Consider the following 21,527-nt stretch of genomic DNA (forward strand, 5'->3'; position numbering starts at 1 on the left):
CAAAAAGGACATTGCCACATTTTTGCTGATCTTTCGACTAAAAAATATAATTTTGAATAATTTTCCACAACTTCAAAGCACATATATATATATATATATATATATATATATATATATATATATATATATATATATATATATATATATATATATATATATGCACTATTCAAAGCACTTATACAGTATCAACTATAATAGCAATTAGGTTGCAGCAAAATATCTCCACAACTAGACACTGAAACATTTCAGGGTCAAGCTGGATTGATATACCACAAAGGTTGGTTAATTCTGTTATGAAAAGAAACAGCATGTGTTTCACACCAATAAAACAAATCAAAACAAAGGAATGGATTAAATGAGAGGGAAAATTCATGGTGCAGAAAATTTCATAATTCATTCAGTTGGAGGAACATGATGGAAGAAATCCATTGGATAGAATAAACAGGAAGTGAAACTTACACTTTCTTAAAATAGAGCTGTGAGTTGGCACTGTCAGTCCCAATTGTGCTCAAATTAACAGCCACAAGCGGCGTGCTTACTGAAGGTGCATACTTGGTGTTGTCCGTTTGTTCATCCCTTTGACTGCATTCGAGAGGGAGATATACAACATATACATATATATATATATACAAATATACAAATATATATATATATATATATATATATATATATATATATATATATATATATATATATATATATATATATATATATATATATATATATATATATATATATATATATACAAATATACAAATATATATATATATATATATATATACAAATATACAAATATATATATATATATATATATATATATATATATATATATATATATATATATATATATATATATATATATATATATATATATATAAACTAGGCATTTTTACCCGACGTTCGCTGATGGATTTAATCAAAAAGGCAACACGTACTTCACAAACATTATGCTCTACAACTTTCCCGAGGTAATCTTCCATCTGTGTGGAAGTCAGCTAACATCATCTTCATCAACCATACTTGCTGCTTATATGTATATGGTGTGAGCAAAAATAATTTTCATTTCGCTGTTAGTGTCAGCATTGGATGCTTTGACTTGAACCTCTGCTTAAAATGAATGAAATGAAACGTTTTGAAAATTTCGAATTATTCTCACTAAAAGAAAAAAAAATCAATATCACTGAAATGTATATTATCCAGTTGTTTGAACTTTGTGTGCAGAAGAAAAAGAAGATTAATTGTAATACCAGATGCCACCAGGTGGCGCTATATGATACACATTTACATCGAGAGAATTGGAGTCTTCCTCCAGATCCTGAACCCCCCTCCCCCAGGTATGCCACCCTGACAGAAACCATACCTGGTGTACCCTTAGGCAACATTCAAAACTTGGTTGGATTTGGTTCAGTAGTTTTTGAAGCACTTAAAAACAAATATATAAATCTACAAATTCTCTTTTATAATAAACATATGGACATATAGACGAGATAAAGAGATGGAGAACAAAAAGCCAGATGTACAAATAATATAAAATCTAAAAAGTGTATAAATTCAAAATATAAAAAAAAAGATAAATTTGTGAGAATCACTCTGTTGTAAGAAATAAGAAAAAAAAACAAAAAACAACAACAACCATTAGTCGATGCTCGTAAACATGTTGGATGTTGAGAAAATGAAAATATCAGAGAAATGAAAGCATCACTAAGAAGCTGTGAATGTTAAAAACGTTTTAAAACTAAATAAATTAAACTGTTGGCAATGGTTTGTTAGACTCACACGGCTGTAAGGAAGGGACCCAACGTGTCCGTCATTTACAACAGCTGTCGTTTCAAAATGACCAAGCGGCCACTGTGCAGAGCTGCTGCTGACCACAACCAAATGAGGTTTGGGAACCTCTGGATGAATTCTTAGGTTCTGTCATACTGCGTGTACACGTTCACGGAAGGATGGATGGATGCTCCGTCTTGCGCAATCGGGCGCATGCGGCTGCCGAGGTAGTTTAATTGGCTCGGGAGCACAACCCTGAACGGGTCGCTACTCCAACACAGGAAATCGGGGTAGGAATTTGCAATTTGTTCAGGGTGCCAGTGTTGTTCGAACAGCAGAATGCAATAAACACAATAATTGTATCCAATAATCTTAATATAATGGAGTTAATGTGTGTATGGATATATAAAGTGTTGCGGATATGGCTCTAAGAAGTTAACAAAATGTTTATTATGGCGTAGTTATTCACATACTGTGTCTTGAATAAGAATCAAGTCATGAAACGTTGTGATAAATATGCGTCACTAATTCATATAGCAAGAGATGTGCAACCCACCCCAGCGCGTGTCTAAAATTAGGTTACATTCCATTTGACCTTTATTTCATGTTCTTACCTTTGTTTGGCTGTTAAATGTGCTTCAAAGGGTGTTTGCTAGGCCCCAGGCCAGAATTTTGTGCGGGAAGGCCAGACCCAATCGGGCAAGGCCTACGACTTCACTGGCTTGGCCAGGTCAGGGGTCATTCAGGGCTCGGCCGTCCTCGGGCTGGATCATCAGCCCATAGAGAGTGAGCGGAGGGGGCAAAGTGTGTCACAGCTTGGGGTGTGGGCCAGAGCAGAAGAAGGAAGAAGGAAGATGCCTCGGAGATTCAGAAGAGATCAACGTGGTTGACAGTCAGTGGGTGCAGCAGCCAAACAACGACCCACCTTCGCAATCATCCACGTCTCGCTTGCCGGTACCACACTTTCCCCACAAGCCTGTGATTCCTCTCCCCCTCCTTGTGATTCCAGAGCTGGACATTGCTGCCACGACTCCAATAACAGGTTTAAGCATAGTGAACCCTGCTGTCCTTGCTGTGCGCCCCCAGTCTTCAGTGGAGTGTGTCTGAGGCCTTAAAGTTTAGCTATTTAAGGACGAGTTTCGTCGATGATCTGTTCCATGGGGGTATAATCAGATTAGGGGTCAACTATTCAGGTTATGTTTTATTATCATTGCGATTGCTGTTTTGTATATACCTGCTCTTGTTGTTTTACATACACACCAATATATTTGTTAATTTAACTTGGTTTTGGCTCATCCTGCTTGCTCACGACGGTGTTATCTGGTGGCGAGGTGGGAAATCTGTTTGCGATAGAGATTGGCACGGTCACGGACTATGAAGAGTTTGGTGACATGAAGATACACTGGTTGCTCGGCCAGACTATAAGATCTTGGCAAAGTTCGCCTCAGCACATCATTCGCCAAGCACGGAGATTCCAATCGGCACGGTAACGCAACATTCTCTTAGGTGGGGAACTCACCGTATCTGAACCAACCGGTTGGTGGTCGTATGGCAGCATAGCTGCCAGGGTAGCTATCATTTCTTGAATCGCAACTGTGTCGCTGATGCAGTGCCCCTCTACTAGTACACACACTGGAACTGGTACTCACTTTGCCGACCTCGGAAGGATAACAGGCTGAGTCATCCACCTGGTGTATTAATTCAGCGGCCGACAGGGATTGAACTCAGGACCCTAGGATCCCAAGCCACCACCTGAACCACTGAGCAAACACCAGGCTCTATAACCAACCGGTTGACCATAACTATCACAAAAACTTCAAAATTGAACATTTAGCAATTTACAACACAAAAACTTTACAGTGTGGCCCGGCAAAGCAAAACATGGTTACAATATCTCCCAAAAATAATTTTCAGGTGTGTCCCAGCAAACATCAAATTTGTGGGAAAAGTTTTGTTGCATTTTATAGCACAAAAACATCACAGGATGTCCAGCAAGGCCATAATAAGTGGATTTTGAGAGTTTTCCCAGAAGAGGGATGTTGGTGGACCATGTGCACCCTGCAGAAACCTGCATGGCACATGTGGTGTTCTCCTACTCCTCCTCCTCACCAATCCTATTCCACCCCCAAGCCCTCTTACAGTGAAATTGAGTACATAATCGTGATTTGACGTTGATGTACCGCACTCTTTACAATGCTTGGTGCTGCCAAAGCAGTTTCTTGGCAAGGGATATACTGTTACTGGGTGGTTTCCCATTGCCTTCACAGCGTTGTTTCTCCATTCTCTATCCTTTTAAATGCCAAGCATCAAGCAAGGAACCAACACGTACTGATTTCTAAGTTTTCGATGAGACTTGACATATAAATTTATAGGTAGAATGAATGTGGCATTCACAAAGTTTCAGTGTGATGAACCAAATGGCCTCCTCATGTGTCCAAGTTCCGTGTACAATTTTGGGCCAAAACAAATATAATTCGATTATTAGCCACAATTATAGTTACAGGATTGGTAGTGTTTATTGACAGTGAATGTTGGCATTTATTTAACAACCCATCACTATTATTAACCAGTTTGTTGTGATCATTGCATCTGATAAAAATTAACCCCTTGAGACATAAAAGTTGTTTTTCCTTTAACAAAGTTTACCGTACACTTTGCTCCAATAAAAGTAGATTAGACCTGAACTCTGAGCAAATTCCATTCACTTTTATACATCTGACTGAGAGTAACAGTTAATTTGCAAGACTATATGTGATCGTATGTACAGGGATTGGATCTGTCAGTAATGAGTTAATTTCTAATTTTTCTGCTTTTGCCTTCCATAATTATCAATTAGAATTTTTTTCACCTTGCTCACATGACATTATAGGCACAATTTTAATACTCATGAGAAGAATCACATTGTAAGTAACAGAGGTGTGGGATTGTGAGTAACAGTGTAATATCCAGTGACAAATCAAGCAAATATCAAGACCAACATAATTCAAAAATAAAGAGAAACTAGAACGGCAATCGGTAGGTCACGTATCTCTGCCAGGCTGATTAGTTTCCGCTTTGTATCCCACTGATGGGCCAGATCTGGAGTCGGACCTGAACTAAAATCGAATCGGCTTGTTCTTGTCACCCAACTAACTCATCCACCAAGTTTCGTCCAAATCTATCCATAACTTTTTGAGATATCCTGCTTTATATCTATCTATAATTCCAGCAATCTCTGTGTGTCTGTCTGTCTGTATGCGACCGTCGTTTCTCGACGACCGCCGGTCCGATCTCATTGAAACTTGCTAAGAATATTGCTGGGGCCCCGTGGATGTGCCTTTTCAAGGTTTGATATCAATCGGACAAGCGGTTCCCAAGTTACGGCTATTTATCTGTCAACTAATGACAGGACACGGCGCTATGACATCACGAATGACGTCACAATTAATGTTTATTTAAAAAAAAAAATTTTTTTTTGCACGATTGACGTCACAATTCTTCTTCTTCGTTTGGTACGACGTCACAATCGACACTGGGGACCTGAGTGTGTGCCTTTTCAAAGTTTGATATCGTTCTTCCTCATCCATTTCAGCTGGTTCCCAAGTGTTTCCTAAGGTTCGAAAGCTGTTTTTTCCCAAGGTTTCAATTAATTGTTCAAATTATTAATTAATCCCAAGGTTTGAATTTTCCCAAGGGTTTGAAAGCTGTTTTTTCCCAAGGTTGGAATTAATTGTTGTGCTTGGTAGACATTTGTGAATACATTTACAGAGAGAGGGGTGAGAGAGGAGGGGGGAGGGGGGGAGAGAGATGGAGAGAGAGAGGAGGGAGAGAGAGGAGGGGAGAGAGAGGAGGGGAGAGAGGAGGGGAGAGAGGAGGGGAGAGAGGAGGGGAGAGAGGAGGGGAGAGAGAGGAGGGGAGAGAGAGGGGTGAGAGAGAGAAGGGGAGAGAGAGGGGCGAGAGGGAAGGGGAGAGAGAGAAGGGGAGAGAGAGGAGGGGAGAGAGAGGAGGGGAGAGAGAGGAGGGGAGAGAGGAGGGGAGAGAGGAGTGGAGAGAGGGGGAGAGAGGAGGGGAGAGAGGGAGGGCGAGAGAGGAGGGGCGAGAGAGGAGGGGCGAGAGAGAAGGGGGGACAGAGGAAGGAGAGGAGGGGGGAGAGAGGAGGGAGGAGAGGGGGAGAGAGTGGGGGGTCACAATTATTCTTCTTCGTTTGATATGACGTCACAATTGATGCTGGGGACCTGATACTGCAGGCACGAAGCTGCACATACTGGCACGCCCCGACGGGCCCACACGAGTCATTTTAACCCCATCACTCAATGGTGAAGAATCACTGAAAGAATTCTCGGATCCGGATTCGGATCTTCACAAAAATTGAATCAATTCTTCCTCATTAAACCACCAACCTGCCTACCAAGTTTTGCCCAAATCCATTAATTTGAGAAATCCTGCAACATATCGATTTTGGCCCTATCTTTAAATAGTGAAAAAAAATTACTTTAAAATTCTCAGATCCAGATACAGATTCGGATCTTAACCAAAATCTAATAATTTCATCCTTGTCACATACCCAAGCTCTCCACCAAATTCCATCCGAATCCATACACAACTTTTTGACATACTTTGTTCACCAACAGACAAATTAACACACAAAGAGACAGACAGGCATGAAAACATAACCTCCATCCACCTTCTATGGTGGAAGTAAAGATAAAAGTGATTGAAATTATATTTCATACTTTTTCTTGGTGTCAATTTCAACAACCCAAATTGCCATTCATCCTATAACTAATCACTTCCCAATTGTGGATTTGCCATTCATGCTTAATCACCATATGCAACCTCATTTCAAATAAGTAGGTCACACCTGGTATATCCAAGCAATTGACAAACAAAACTCGTATCATCTTTCCTCCAGTTGTCTGCACAAACGAAAGCGTAGTCATCAATATCGGCTCTGTACACCTTCACGAAATCGTCATCCCCGGAGGACCGAGCTGGTGAAAGACAAGCAAACAGAAACCTTGAGAAGAGAGAATGGAATAGGTGTTGGTAGAATGAAGAGTTTAATGGCTATGGTTGAAAGGAGTGAAGGTTGATGCCAGGAAGAGAATGCAGAGAAAGGTTAAAATGACAATAATGGATTGCAGACAGAAATGGACAAAAACAAAAAGTTGTCAAAATGGGTGGTGTGAAGGATTATCAAATTACCACAATCAATTTCATCATCTTCACATTTCATCCCATCACACTTGGCCACCTCACAACTTGGCAATAAAACTGTTTGGTCATGGGGAGAAACATTGGGAGCAAAAGAGAGAAGAATTATTTCAATAACCTTTTCCAGTTGGGATCATGAAAGCAATTTGGAGGTTTGCCATGGTGCTGGCAAACTGTTGCATACTCATGTGAAACACATGGGTTATTTAACATCCAACAGCGAATAGGACATGCTGATTAACAACGATCTGAAGAATAGCACACTTACTGATGCAATGCCCAGCCTGTAACACACCAGGATGACAGTTTGTGGTCGCCGTGATGGATGAACCCAGACTAGACAGTTCAAAAGGAAGTATGCTTCTTATGAGCTTTCCTGTCAACCCAAGGAAAGCATGATATATATATATATATATATATATATATATATATATATATATATATATATATATATATATATATATATATATATATATATATATATATGTATGTTGTTGCGGATCCGGGGGTCAGGGACTAGAAGACCATGAGCCAGCGACAGGTAGAGGCAATGAAGAGCAGTGAAGAAGAGGGCGAAGCAGAGAGGTGAAGAAGAGAGCCAGCGGCTCCACGATCCGCCTTTTATAAGCCTCAGGGAAAGGGTGGGGTGACGACCCAAATCCTGCTTCTCTGTTGGGCCACAGCAGCCCCAGCCACGCCTGCCAGGCTCCCGGGGTCGGAAGCGGTCTCATTCGCACATCTAGCGTGACACGTCCCAGAGCTCCTGTACCAAACTCCCGGATTGCTCTTTCCGCGCCCCCCACCCACCTCCTTGCTGTGTTCTGGTGACTGGACGAGAGTCGTATCAATCCCGCGTACCCACCCAGGAGGTGTTGGTGGTCAAGATGGTGAGTTTTTGGTGAGCGAGAGGTGAGGAAGGTGAGATGCCATTGGAAACGTGTTCAGATTTGAATGAAATAATGGCGCTTGGGAGCCTCATTGGTATGCATTGCTGTCTATGCTATCGCTTATGATTCGTCAATAAGTGATGAAATCGGTCCAGTAACTGAGGGAGTGTATGGCATTTGGAATCTTATGTGTGTACTATGTGTGAACGTCATTTATAGTTGCTGAGGAACTCTGGGAAGGGTTTGAAACAGCGTTTAGCACTTACCTTGTGTAAGTCTTCTTGGGTTGCTTTTCGCAGCTTATTCGGCTGGAGGAGTCAATTATATATATATATATATATATATATATATATATATATATATATATATATATATATATATATATATATATATATATATATATATATATATATATATATATATATATATATATTCACCAAATTTTGTTGGCATAATTAACACCTTGCAAGAATGTTCTGAAGAATAGAGTTAGGGAAGACAGGGAAGAGTTTAATGGCTATGGTTGAAAGGGGTGGGGGGTTGATGCCGGGAAGAGACTGCAGGGAATGGTAAAATAACAATAATGGATTTCAGAAAGAAATAGACCAAAAAAATAAAAGTTGTCAAAACAGGTGGTGTGGAAGATTATCAAATTACCCCAATCAACTTCATCATCTTCACATTTCATCCCTTCGCACCTGGTCATCTCACGACTTGACAATAAAACTGTTTGCTCATGGGGTAAAACTTTGGGATTAATTTGTAAAATAGTAAATTAATTTTAGTGGAATAAAATTAAGGGTTAATTTGTAAAATATAATTAATTTGTAAAAATTCCTAAAAACATGTTTTCACTTTTGACATTATGAAGTAATTTGTGTAGATCGGTAACAAATTTTTTTTTAATTTCTATTTCATCAATTTTAAATTCAGGCTGTAATACAACAAAATGTGCCAACATTCAGGGTTGTGATTACTTTCTGAAGGCAGTGAATGTTCCTGGTGGTGAGATGAGACTTACACCAGACAAGAAGACCAATAAGAGCTCCACCGACGACGATGAGTAGAGCTAAACCTCCTATAATGATGCAAGCACGTTTTCCAGAACAGCAGCCTGGGGAGTAGGGGAGGAGTTGAGAAGATAGAAAATGAAAAAGGATCAGCCAAGCCAGGTCCACTGCTCATCACAACTCAATGGATGAGTTATAATCACAACTCCAAAAAATATTTATTTATTTATTTATTAAATGAGAATCAAGGGAAACTGCTCACAAAATAAACCTGTGCCATTCTCACCTGTGCCTTGAACTTTATCTTCTGGAACAGAACCCATGTTTACTGGGGGAGAAGATGGAATTGATCTCTCATGCTTCTCTTTTTCTATTTGTTTTGCTCTCATCATCGCCATCTCCCTATCCCTCTCCCGCTCTCTTATCTTAGCTGTCTCCATATCTGCCTTTCTCCTCCTGTCATTCTCCCTGTCTTCCCTAACTCTTCTTTCCTGGTCCCCGTCCCCATTTCTCTCTCGGTTCCTGTCCCCATACCTGTCCCTGTCCCCATCCCTGTTCCTGTCCCCATTTCTTTCCCGGTACCTGTCCTTGTCCCCATTTCTTTCCCGGTACCTGTCCCTGTTCCCATCCCTTTCCCGGTACCTGTCCCTGCCTTCATCCCTGTTCCTGTCCCCATCCCTTTTCCTTTCCCGGTACCTTTCTCTGTCTCCATTTCTTTCTCGGTCTCTGTCCCTATTTCTTTCACGTTCCCTATCCCTTCCATTCTTGTTCACATTTCCTCCTCCGTCTAAATCCATGGTGTAGGCCACGTTCTCATAGAAAGGCTGAGGAAAAGGTAATGCAAAATTAGAGAGAAACTGACATCTCTAATGGCCCCAAAAACACCCTTCCAGTTGTTAGCAAGCTCATTCCACAATCATCCCACATGGAAAACAGGAAAGCTACAAATATACTGAAACAAGTAAATAGCATGTTACACCCATTGCATACGATATTGGCTACACATACACCCAGCACTGCACGGAAAAGTTAAATACTTGCTTTGACCAGATAAGAACACAGACAAAGATTAATATTAACAAAATACTCACACTTCCAATAACTGAAGTCACAGGACACAATCATGTTGACAATTCAAAACAATTAAACATTAGTGTGTAGTCACTTTGTCTCCTGTAAAGACTACCCATATGCAATGACAGGATAAACCCTTCACTCCAACATGTGCTTCCAGTTTTTCAAATAGTTGGAAGTAGGATTCTCCAGCTTTTATTGCTTATTGCACACACCAGTTGGTCCAGATATTATGATTGTTGTTGTCGAACCTTCAAATGGCATCCTAACGACGATGTAAAAAAAAAGAAAAAAAAAAGAGGAATTTCATCTGTTCACATAAACAGTCCATCATGGCATTCGCCTCCATCTTGAAATTATTTTTCAAAGATCTTCCAGATTGATGGTCCAGGTTTGTATCAATTAATTATTAGTCCATGGGCCCAGGCATATATCGGTACCATCTGAGGAAACCAAACTTTAGGGCTACTAAGTTATTGGTATGGACTATATGATTATTTCAATATGTGATAACCGTTCCAGAAGAGCAGCTTAGTGTATGTATTTTGCATTTTTACCATTTTACCATTCTGAGATATTGACGTTTTGGGGGAAAAATCAAAAAAAAAATTAAAAAAAAACCAAGGACCACTGGGAGGAAGTGGCAGAGCTGAAGTCCACGCAGGAGGAAGCAGACACCCGAATACTTCTGCATGCTCTACATGCAGCAGAGGCTGGGTACAAGGCTGTGGTGATCACTGCCGAAGATACAGATGTCCTCGTGCTGTGTCTTGCCTTCAATAAGGACATCCCATGCCCCGTGTATCAGAAGTGTGGTACGCAAACCTGCACACGGTTCCTAGACATTGACAAGCTTGCTAGATCGATGGGAGACAGTGTCTGTGATGCCCTGGTTGGACTGCACGTGTTCTCCGGTTGTCATACAGTCAGTGCCTTTGCAGGCCGGGGAAAGATGGGCGCCTTGAAGCAAATGAAGTCGGATAAGACCTACCAAGAGGCCTTCAGTCAGCTCGGTCATTCATGGGAAGTATCCACCGAGCTCTTTCAGAAGCTGCAAGAGGTCACCTGCCACATGTACGTGCCGTCTACCAACACCACGAAAGTCAATGAACTCCGACATCAACTCTTCTGTGCCAGACGGGGAGAGATAGAGTCCAGTCAGCTTCCACCATGTGAAGACTGCCTCTTCATGCACGTCCTCCGTGCAAACTACCATGCTGCTATTTGGAGGCACTGTCTGCAATGCCAACCCTATGATCCAAGTCCCAAGGGTTGTGGATGGACCACTGATGATGACGGGAAGCTGGCCATCGAGTGGATGCAGGGTTCTCCAGCACCGGATGCAGTGTTGCAACTGTTTTCCTGCAAGTGTGGACGGTCGTGCAAACTCCCAGACTGCACGTGCCTTGCCAATAGCCTGAAGTGCACTGACATGTGCAAGTTGCGAACCTGCAGCAACCAGCCCACTGATGTCGAGGAAGAGGTTGTCGACCTCGAGGACTCTGATGAAGACGAGACTACTGATCCATGGTGTGAATGCTTTGGCACAATCACAAGGACATTCATAGCTACAAATATGCATGAGTAAAACATAGTACATAAACATGCCACAGTAGCGTGGTGAAATTTGGGTTATCCGTAAATTTCACATTTTGAACGCTTGTTGGAACTAGGGTAGGGGAAGGGCAATTCCTTTTACTGTGGTAAAAACTTGTAAAATGTTCATAAATGTTTTCCTCATACAACATGTGCATGTTGTAGGCTACTGCGGTTCAGTAGCACTACCCAGGGAACTTGTATGACAATATTATAAATGAAAATGTACTGAAAATCACTAATCAGCAACATTTTGATCGGCCCTATTGTTCGCCCCTTTCTGCCATAAAACAAATTCTGCCTTCAGGAATGACAGAAAGGATTATTCGGATGGTAGAAATAAAGCATTTCAGACATGTATTTGTGGTTTGCAGTTCATTCTCGCCCCATGTGGAAACAGCAATTACATCATTAGTGAATGTTTCTGAGTTTGCCTTTTCGCTTTCATTATGCGGAGGGTGGGTATATTCCAGAGATGATAACTACCAATAAGCTGCCAGTCTGCAATGGTTATCACATCAAAATATGATCTATATATACATACACCAATTCAAAAATCATAACTAGGATTGGTTTCCTTAGATGGTACCGACAAGTGGAATTTCTGGCCTGGGCCCATGGACTATATAGCTTTATACATCAACCCAACATTCCCGACATGTCGATTTGGGGATCGCCAAGGCACTTTTTCCCATTATGGCGTTGGCCCACTCTTGGCCAGCTGATTATCACTCCTCCTAATAACTCTATTGCCTCAATTTGTGACATTTTGCAATGAAACTGAGTAATGAGATTGGTCGCCTACTATTTACATGACGTTCATGATTAGGCAAATCGAATGCATTGGAAAGTAGTGTTCCATGACTTTTGGTGGGATAGTGTAGATTGATGTATTAAAAAGACAAAAATCCCATGTTCATACATTTTTGCCAAATGCCAACTCAAAAGGTGTAGTTTTGCAGCCTCAAGATATCTGTACCATGTTAACCTAACTTAGCTTTCCGTGGTTATCACGTTTCTCTTACCACACTCCCTTCTATTTCCCAACAGATTGGATCCATCCATCCATCGATTGGGACCATACTCTGTGCAGAGCGTTGGTGCTGCCGAAGCAGTCTCCTTGGCTATTGGGTACAATCCTGGACAGGTCAGCACTCGACACAGTATACCAGCAAGCTGGCACTCATTTTGCCGACCTCGGAAGGATGACATGCAGAGTCAACCCCACCTGGTATTAATTTAACAGCCGAGTGGGATTTGAACTCAGGATCCTAGGATCCCAAGCCCACCACCTTAACCATTAAGCCAACACCAGGCATACAACAGGTTGGATCACTGGGTTACAATGAAGATCAGGTTACTTATACTTTAGTGAAACATCAAGAATATTGTTGTTTTAAAGCTGGAGCAAAAATTAACTCAGGAGCGCGATAGGCCAATGGTCTCCTCATTTCCTCGTTTAAAGTCGAACAGCATCGTGGGGCCACTCGTTACACTCAGTGCATTCCAGTGGAGACTGAGCATTGTTTGTATATCAATTTCCCTTCTGCATATTGAAAATAAATATTTAAATGCAATAGTTTTGATTCCGAGCAGAACATCAATCTTCAAACAAGGGCAAGCCAAGCTCGTCCTCCTCTCCCAACCAAGGAGGGGGATGGGAGGAGTGGGGGGGGGCATAACCTGGCATGATGCTCGATTGCCAAAAGTGCCATTGTTTAATGTTTTAACAATTTAATTAATAGATCAAATGTTTATTGTGATCTCGGGGTGCGCTGCTGCTCGCCACGTCGCCACAGGGCGAATCCCCCTTACCTGTGGCTAATATTTTAAACCACCCATTAGCCACTGTGGCTAATCCATTTATAGTGGTTTGTTTTTTTTAGCAGTTTTAGATGAATTTTGGGTAATTTTAGCACAGAATTCAACCTCCATTGAGACGGCCGGCATTTTGTATGTTTTGATTACGGGAATCACGCGTGATTTCGTACAAGCTTACATATACTAACTTTAGTAGTTTTAAACAACTTTCTAGTAAAAAATAAATAAAAAAAATCGACCGAAATTACGCATGATTCCCATGATTCTCGTCTCAAAATGTTACTTTAATTTTTTTGAAAAAATAAATTCCCCCCGGAATGATTCGGCGCTACTCGGCACTACATGCTTCGTTGGGTCAATGGTTGCCAGGTGAGTTTTGACACAATCAGTGGTAGTACGAGTTTGTTTGGATGAGAGAGTTTGATGGGTGACTTTGGTTGGAAGTGTGAGTTTGATGTGTGAAATTGGTTGGATGAGTGAGTTTGACTGGCATGAGGTTGGTCCAATCCTGGTCCACAACCACCTCCATCCCCCACTAAAGGCACAACAACCATAACACACACACATCATCATCACCACCACCATCCCTCACAATCACCACCTCCCCTGATGGTCGTTCATTCAACCAATCTCACACGTCAAACTCACTCATCCAACCAACCTCACACATCTGCCTTAAAATTAACTTATTATTTCATATTGCTAAAAAAAAACAAAAAAAAACTTTTGAATAAAATATGTGGCTATTTCCTTTCTCCTGCGGCTAATCATTCTAAACCTGGATTAGTCACAGTGGCTAATTCCTTTTGAAAGCCAGAGCACACCCAGGTGATGTTGACCTTATGTGTATGAAACCCAGAATTCATAGAACACGATACCCTGTGCAATGTTACTTCAATTTTAATAAAATAATGATTTTAACCATCGTTAAAAAAAATATATATATCTGAAAGTTTTGTGCTATTGAAGTAAACCAGAAGCAGTCCCAGCAGCCTGATGTTCGATTGAAGCTCACAGGAATGACGTTAACGCATGGATCCCTCAATTTAACATGCATCCGACGGACGAAAGAAGGACAGCGCACTCAATGATTCATTGCCCTTCTGTGAATCACCAGTCCTTTATGGTCACACTGAGAATTGCAAACACAGACCACCTCGTCCATAATTATCAAGCAAGTTCACTACATTTGTGCCATCTTATCAGACTACTGCTCAGCAAATATGGTTATAATCATAAAAAGAAAAACACTTAAAACAACACTATTAGCACTTTCAAAATTTAAAACTTGAAAGTATATCAGACCACTTTTTATTGTATTCGACTTGAGCGCCAAGACGAGATATCCTGCTGCCTCTGAAACTGTTTTTCCAAGCGAGATATTTGACATTCCTTCATGTTATGTTACTCAATCCCCTTCCCCTTCCCCCCCCTCTCACCCCCACCCTCCCCCTTATTACAATGCCTTGCATGATATCTAAGTGACTCACCTAACAACTACAAATGGAGTTCCTTTTTCAACTTCTTCATTGTGCTGCTCAGAATTTGCTCAATGGACTTTGACACAGAACAACTTTTGCCCTGATTCACGATTAGTCCACTTTTACAACTTGTCAGTTTTGTTTTCCTACATTCAGCTCATTCTCTCGGAGAGCAAGCCAATCGCCACGTACTGTGTGCCAATGTTATTATAACACATCATGCTGACCACATGGTGTAAGCCCAAGCACACGGCAGAGGACGTGGATAGATTTACTCTCCTTCAATCCAAAATTGGCTTTCACCTTTACTCCTTCTTCCCCCCATATATCCCCTTTCTGGAATAGTCCATCTGGGTCCATCTAGACCTGCATGATATCAGCGTACTGTTGGACGTATCCATAATCTTTTCCACTCTCACTAACCCAACCACAACTTCACTGCCAGTTTGAGGGCCTTCCACCTTCTCTTGTACAATGCTTCAAAATCACTTGCATGACTGAGGACGAGTACATTACTATCCATCCATCCATCGGGACCATACTCTGTGCAGAGCGTTGATGCTGCCTAAGCAGTCTCCTTGGCTATTGGGTACAATCCTGGATGAGTTGCCACTCTGACACAGGATACCAACATGCTGGCACTCGTTTTGCCTACCTCAGAAGGATGACAGAGTCAACCCCACCTGGTATTAATTCAACAGCTGAGTGGGATTTGAACTCAGGATCCTAGGATCCCAAGCCCACCATCCTAACCATTAAGCCAACACCAGACATACATCATGATGAATCTGCCATATATTGAACGTATCCACATCATTTTCTACTGTGGTGTGTTTACTTCAAAGTAAAGCCTTATTTGGGCTTTATGGTTAGGGTGGCTGGCTTGGGATCCTAGCGTCCTGAGTTTGAGCCCCATTTGCCACTGAATTAACACCAGGTGGGGTTGATTCAGCCCGTCATCCTTCCAAAGTGGGCGAAATGAGTACCAGTGTACCAGTATTGGGGCGCACAGCATCAGCGGTATAGTCGCGCCCCAACAAAATGATAGCTACCCGACAGCCGTGCTGCCATATGCAAGAAGAAGAAAAAGACTTCTGAGTACCTCTGCAGGGTCTCGAGCACACCTGTGCTTGGAAAGCTTCGCCAAGGCTTTGCTTCTTACACTCACAGGAGAGAAACAATTCCAACCTTTGACAATTACTATTCCTGTTTGTTCGCCACAGTGCATCAGTTTGTCTCACCAATGCCCCCGTTTTGTCTGCTGATCCATCGCCATTGCCTCCCACCCCCATCTCACTGCTCTTCCATGAGCCTCAATACCTGTGTATTAAAAAAAGCCAAAAGATGATGCTTTTCTGCATCACTTTTGTGGAAGTGAAAACCTTTTCCCTTGTGATGAAATAAAACCCTCCAATAAAATTTATTTCGAAGGCGTTGGACTCCAACCTGCTTGGAGGAAGGAGGGGCAGTGGGAGGCCAAAGGACACCTATTTGAAGAACAAGGAACTCAAAAGGGCACGAATGTACTGTACATTCAAATACCCTCCATTTGAACACCTTCAAATACCCTCCATTACGAGATACCTGGTTCGGCGTCATTTGGTTCAAGTACCCTAACCTGCCAAACCAAGTGGGTTCATGAGGACCCGCGTATGGATCCTGCCTGATAACAAAGGACACGTGTGTTTCGATTCGAGCAACCTCCTCCATGGAACACCTTCAACAACCCTCCATTACGAGATACCTGGTTCGGCGTCATTTGGTTCAAGTACCCTAACCTGCCAAACCAAGTGGGTTCATGAGGACCCGCGTATGGATCCTGCCTGATGACAAAGGACACGTGTGTTTAGAACTTTAGATCAAATGCTTTGATTTGAGCAACCTCCTCCATGGAACACCTTCAACAACCCCTCCATTAAGTGAACGACGATGACATACTTACTACAAAGGACTGTGTGAACAGACACAAGTTTACATTGAAGGATATCTCTCCTTTTATTTTTTAAATCATTAATTTACATAATTTTATAAACGTAAAAGTAAACTAAAACAACGACGAGTTCAAGGTAAGTTGGTACAATAGTCCGCCATGTGGAGTAAACTTTTCAACTTGAGAATGAACTTCATTGAGGAGTTGGGACTAAGTGGAACGACTTCGTCTCTCACCGGCTGCTGGTCTTGCATACTCCACTCACTCTCCAATGTGTCTGCACCACACCTCCACCTCCTCCAGCCCTCCTCCTTGTAAAGTTGTTCACGTTTTCTGATCTTCTTAGTTGATGGAATGGATATAAACGTCAAGACAACCCGAGGGAGAAAGGATAAACAACCGCAGAAAGAGGCAGTTTTGTAATACGAGAAAAGGGCCTCGGTCTCTCGAGAAAAAGTGTTACCTGGATGACGTCATCACGCTAGTGACGTGGCGACGATCACGTGTTTACGCTGCCACGCCTTCCGTCGGAGGTGTTTTCACGTGTGAATCGGTCACGTCGTTTCGGATATCTTCAAGAAGAAAGACTGCGAGGGAATTTATAAACGTCATCAACATGCTATGAGGTCATGAGGTGCGGAACAACAGGTCCGGACTGGGACTGGGACTCGGATCAGTATTTAGAGAAGTAAACCGAGGCGATGAAACTAATCAATTAAACAAATTAAATGGAAATGTGAGGAGGACATGACCAACAATAGACTAGACGTATTTCTGAGAAATGTTTCATCCTCGGTGTCGTGTGGCATTCGTGTGTCGTGTGACTCAGCATCCAACCTTGTTGCCATCAACAATTACTATTGGTAATATATATATATATATATATATATATATATATATATATATATATATATATATATATATATATATACATACATATATTTGTTAAAAGTGCCTTGTTGTGATGTTTTATATTCTAGACTAGAATTATTTCCCGAAAAGGGCCCCCCTGTATTTGGCTCGAGAAGCATTTTTTAGTAAAAGTTGGGAACATGACTTTTTAACATAATTAAGGTATCCTGAATTCGACGAGCCCTGTTCCCAAGCTGAATTTTGAGTTTTTGATCATCTAATTAGCATAAACAAAATGGCTGCCAAATTGACAATTTTGGGCACTTTCTTGGGACAGGCACTACTGTACCATTTAAGTAAATGCACATTGTTCACATGCACTGTGCGGATCTGGAGGCTGATTGCACTCAACATTCAGATGACGTCACCGGTCACGTGACTGCACTCAACATTCAGAGTCCCTAAAGGCCTTATTCTGATGACGTCACCGGTCACGTGACTGCACTCAACATTCAGAGTCCCTATCGGCCTTATTCAGATGACGTCACCGGTCACGTGACTGTGGCAGCTCCGCCATATTGAGTGGCAAGAAAGTATTACCGCGTCCATAACAACCGATAGTCTCCACTTCAACTCCACCGTTATTTCCAAGCAAGCGATTTTTTTTTTCTGTAAATGGGTAAGAGTTGTTGTGCCCGGGATGTACTAAAGGCTCTGGAGGGCAGTTTTACCGCTTTCCTGCCGAAGTAGACCGACGGAATCTTTGGATATCGGTTCTGAGAAGAGAAAAATGGCGACCTGGCGAACATGACTGGTTGTGCGGCCTTCATTTTGTCTCCAGTATGTAACTAATTTCCGATACGTTATTTCAGTAGTTGGTATTAAATAGCTGGTGGTTACAAAATATTGTCTGATTTGTATCATTAAAATGCATGATATCCCTTGTTTTAGTGACAGAATGAGATCGGCCAGATCGCCTTTCTCACAGCTGTCTAACGCGCACAGTTCTGAGTTTCACCACAGAAAGTCACATCGATATGTATAACACATAAAAAAACTACCACTTGGAAATATCCACAGCAGTGTGGCATTACACCGGATGTTTGTCATGGAAAAAATATCATGTATCTGTAAGGAAACTGACGAACGAATATTTTCTACAAACAGCATTTAGACAAGAGCTTCACTTGAAATTAACTTGTGGCAGCAGTCAGGTTAAAAAAGTGTCGCTGGTTGCTGAACAAAACAAGCAACAACGAATGTACAATAATAGTGGAATTAAATAAAACAGGCTTACCTTTGTCCTCACGGTAATACAGTTCTTGTCAGCTTTCGTCGAGATGATGTCACCAACAAACTCGGCGACATAATATGAGTACGCGTCCATACTCTTGAAGGCTTTCAGGCTGGCTTGAGCGAAATCTGTCAGGTCAGGTTCGATCTGTAACCTGCTACAGGTACCATGTAAACCTGTACTAACCTGTTCCATGGTCGGGTTGTCGGCGACTAAACCGTCTCCCCCACCAGGTTTTCTGGTGAGGGGGGTGTTTGGATATGGACACCCAGCAGGATTAAAAACAAAACCTGTCAAAGGGCGGAGGAGATCCTTGTGAGCCAACGGCCATCTGTATATAGTGCCCAACTGTGTCTGCGGACGTCCTCCTGCAGTTGGGTCACTTCTTATTAGGAGGTTGGTGGCAGGATTTGCACTCCGGCCACTGTAAAACCCTTCATTCCGCAAAACGCAAAAAAATCTGAAAACCCACTCCGTGGGAGTACCTCCTGTGCAGCTTCCCTTCGCAGGGCAGCTCACCGGATGACGGGATTGGGGCAAAGCCTTCGGGACCCCCAATCTTTGATGATAGGAGGGAAACCACGGGGTAACATCCCTGGGTCAGATTGCGGGAGAGTGTGTCGGAGTGGTGCTGAGGTGTCGTCCACCAGACGGCGGTCTCCTTGGGTTAACCTGAGGCGGTCCCTTCGGGTGGGTGCCTGGAATGTCCTATCCCTAAGAGAGGATGATCACCTGTCTCTGTTATCATCTGAACTCAAGCGTTTGGACATCGGGATTGCAGCTCTCTCTGAGGTTCGGAGACCGGATTGCGGAGAGATAATGGTGGGTGGTTACACCTACTATTGGTCTGGTCGCTCTGATGGTTACCATACTCAAGGAGTTGCTGTAGCTGTGTCCAATAAGCTGACCCCAATGATAATTGAGGTAACACCGGTCAACGAGCGTATTGTTGCGGATTTTCGCGCCCGCCGGCGTGCTGACGGCCACGTAACTCGAATCGCGGCACGTCGCCCACCGGACGGACAATCCAGTCGTGACCCTCTCGGACTAACGCCGGGAACCAGTCACGGGTGGACCTTTCGGTCTCACCGCGATCGAGCCAATCAGCCCCCGCGTGGGATAGGGTTGCTCGCCAAATTCGACCTACCTAAGTACCCACGCGGAGGGTAGACCGGGCGATCGCACCTCGCCGCAGGTCGACTTCGGACACGGGCCACTTAAGCGACCCGTTCCGTACTATCAGAATAACCGAGCGGTGTTATCGTCGACCTCGACGGTTCGATTAATTATCGGGCGTATTCAGCCCACTACCAACCCTTTAGGTGAAGCAAGATGAGGATTCAATGGGAGAAATGACGAAGCGAAGCGGGAAACAGTTCAACACAAAAGCACATTTATTCGCGGCACACGGGAAGCACACATATTCAATTCCACCAAAAGCACACAGAAAAGACACAATGCAATTTACACAAAAAGCAAATATAAAAGCGAAAACACAATGCAGAGCTAATACCGACTACCGAGCACACGGCAACACTTATACAATTTTACTTCACAGACGGCGCCGACAACACATACCCAAAACCAAGGAAAAGAAATACCCTCAAGGATGAGGCGGGCCTGAGGCCGAGACCGGGTCGCGCCTACCCGTCTGGTGATGAGACGCGGAGCGGCGATGGCGCCTCAACTCCGCGGGCCTCGCGGAGGGTGTCTGGTAGGGGGTGGGAAAGGGGCCCCCTTGGTCGCACTATCTCAGCGCGGGGGGAAACAGGAGGGGGTTGCTGATGCTCGGGGTATAGAGGATCTTTATTATCCCTGGTGTGCGTCTCCACCTCGGCCAGGTCGCGCTGTCGGCCTCCCTCGGGTGCAGCTCCCTGCACGACGCGAGCACCCCCTCGTCTGGTGTCGCCGCCTTTCCACAGCTCGTCCCTCCGTTCCGACTCCAACGCACACGACGAGCAGCTCCACCGCCCGCGAAGTCTTGACCCTCTGCTTCCGACTCTCCTACTCTCCGCCTCTGGACTCTCCGACTCTCGACTCTCCGCCTCTGGACTCTCCTACTCACTTACTCTGGACTCTCCGACTCTCCACTCTGGACTCTCCGACTCCCCACTCTGGACTCTCCGACTCCCTTCTGACTGACGAACACGGTCCTTTTATCCCCCCCGTAGCTTCGCCTTTGACCCCCTCCCTTTGACCTTTCACCTCGCTCCCCATTGGCCCGAGAAAAAGTGGGCGTGAAGGCTTTTTGATCCACAAATTTGCATATATCGATCGTCCTGGAGGCGGGGCCAAATCGCCCCTCGCTCACCGATTGGACGGCAAAAAGTGGGCGTGTGTCGTTTTTGATCCGTTTTTGAAGCACAAAATCCGTGATTTTGTACACGCTGTTCGACGCGCGCCCTGCACGAGTCCAACACCGGTACCCACAGCGGGGCAAGAACGGTGGCGATGCTACGGTTGCGAGGTGTGACGTGAAGGTCGTGGCGGTTGTGGTGAAGCGGTGGTTGTGGTTGTTGGTTGATGTTGTGGTTGTGGTGGTAATCATGGCGGTTGGTCCAAAATAAAGATAGTAAAAGAAAAACGGCTATTCTGAAGAGTCGCAGCACGCATAAATGACAT

At 43.3% G+C, this 21,527-nt stretch overlaps 1 protein-coding gene across 2 annotated transcripts in view; it reads right to left on the reverse strand.

Annotated features, from left to right (window-relative positions):
* LOC147009772 (transmembrane protease serine 3-like) overlaps positions 1–17,254 on the reverse strand; it is a 33,158-nt gene extending 15,904 nt beyond the window's left edge. Inside the window, exons 1-6 of one of the 2 annotated variants that reach the window (XM_085860810.1) lie at positions 16,996–17,254; positions 9,144–9,681; positions 8,869–8,961; positions 6,952–7,020; positions 6,608–6,737; positions 460–582 (exon numbers count right to left, since the gene is read on the reverse strand). In XM_085860810.1, coding sequence (XP_085716936.1) covers positions 460–582; positions 6,608–6,737; positions 6,952–7,020; positions 8,869–8,961; positions 9,144–9,681; positions 16,996–17,013 — 971 coding nt within the window. In that variant the 5' untranslated portion in view covers positions 17,014–17,254. Of the gene's footprint in view, positions 1–459; positions 583–6,607; positions 6,738–6,951; positions 7,021–8,868; positions 8,962–9,143; positions 9,682–14,838; positions 14,860–16,995 lie in introns of those variants that run through there. The other variant, XM_085860811.1, reaches the window with a different exon arrangement.
* Between the last annotated feature and the right edge of the window lie 4,273 nt (positions 17,255–21,527).

Source organism: Eptatretus burgeri, chromosome 17, assembly GCF_056783735.1.
Source record: "Eptatretus burgeri isolate ZD-2024b chromosome 17, Ebu_testis_v1, whole genome shotgun sequence".
In the NCBI taxonomy this organism is placed as follows: domain Eukaryota; kingdom Metazoa; phylum Chordata; class Myxini; order Myxiniformes; family Myxinidae; genus Eptatretus; species Eptatretus burgeri.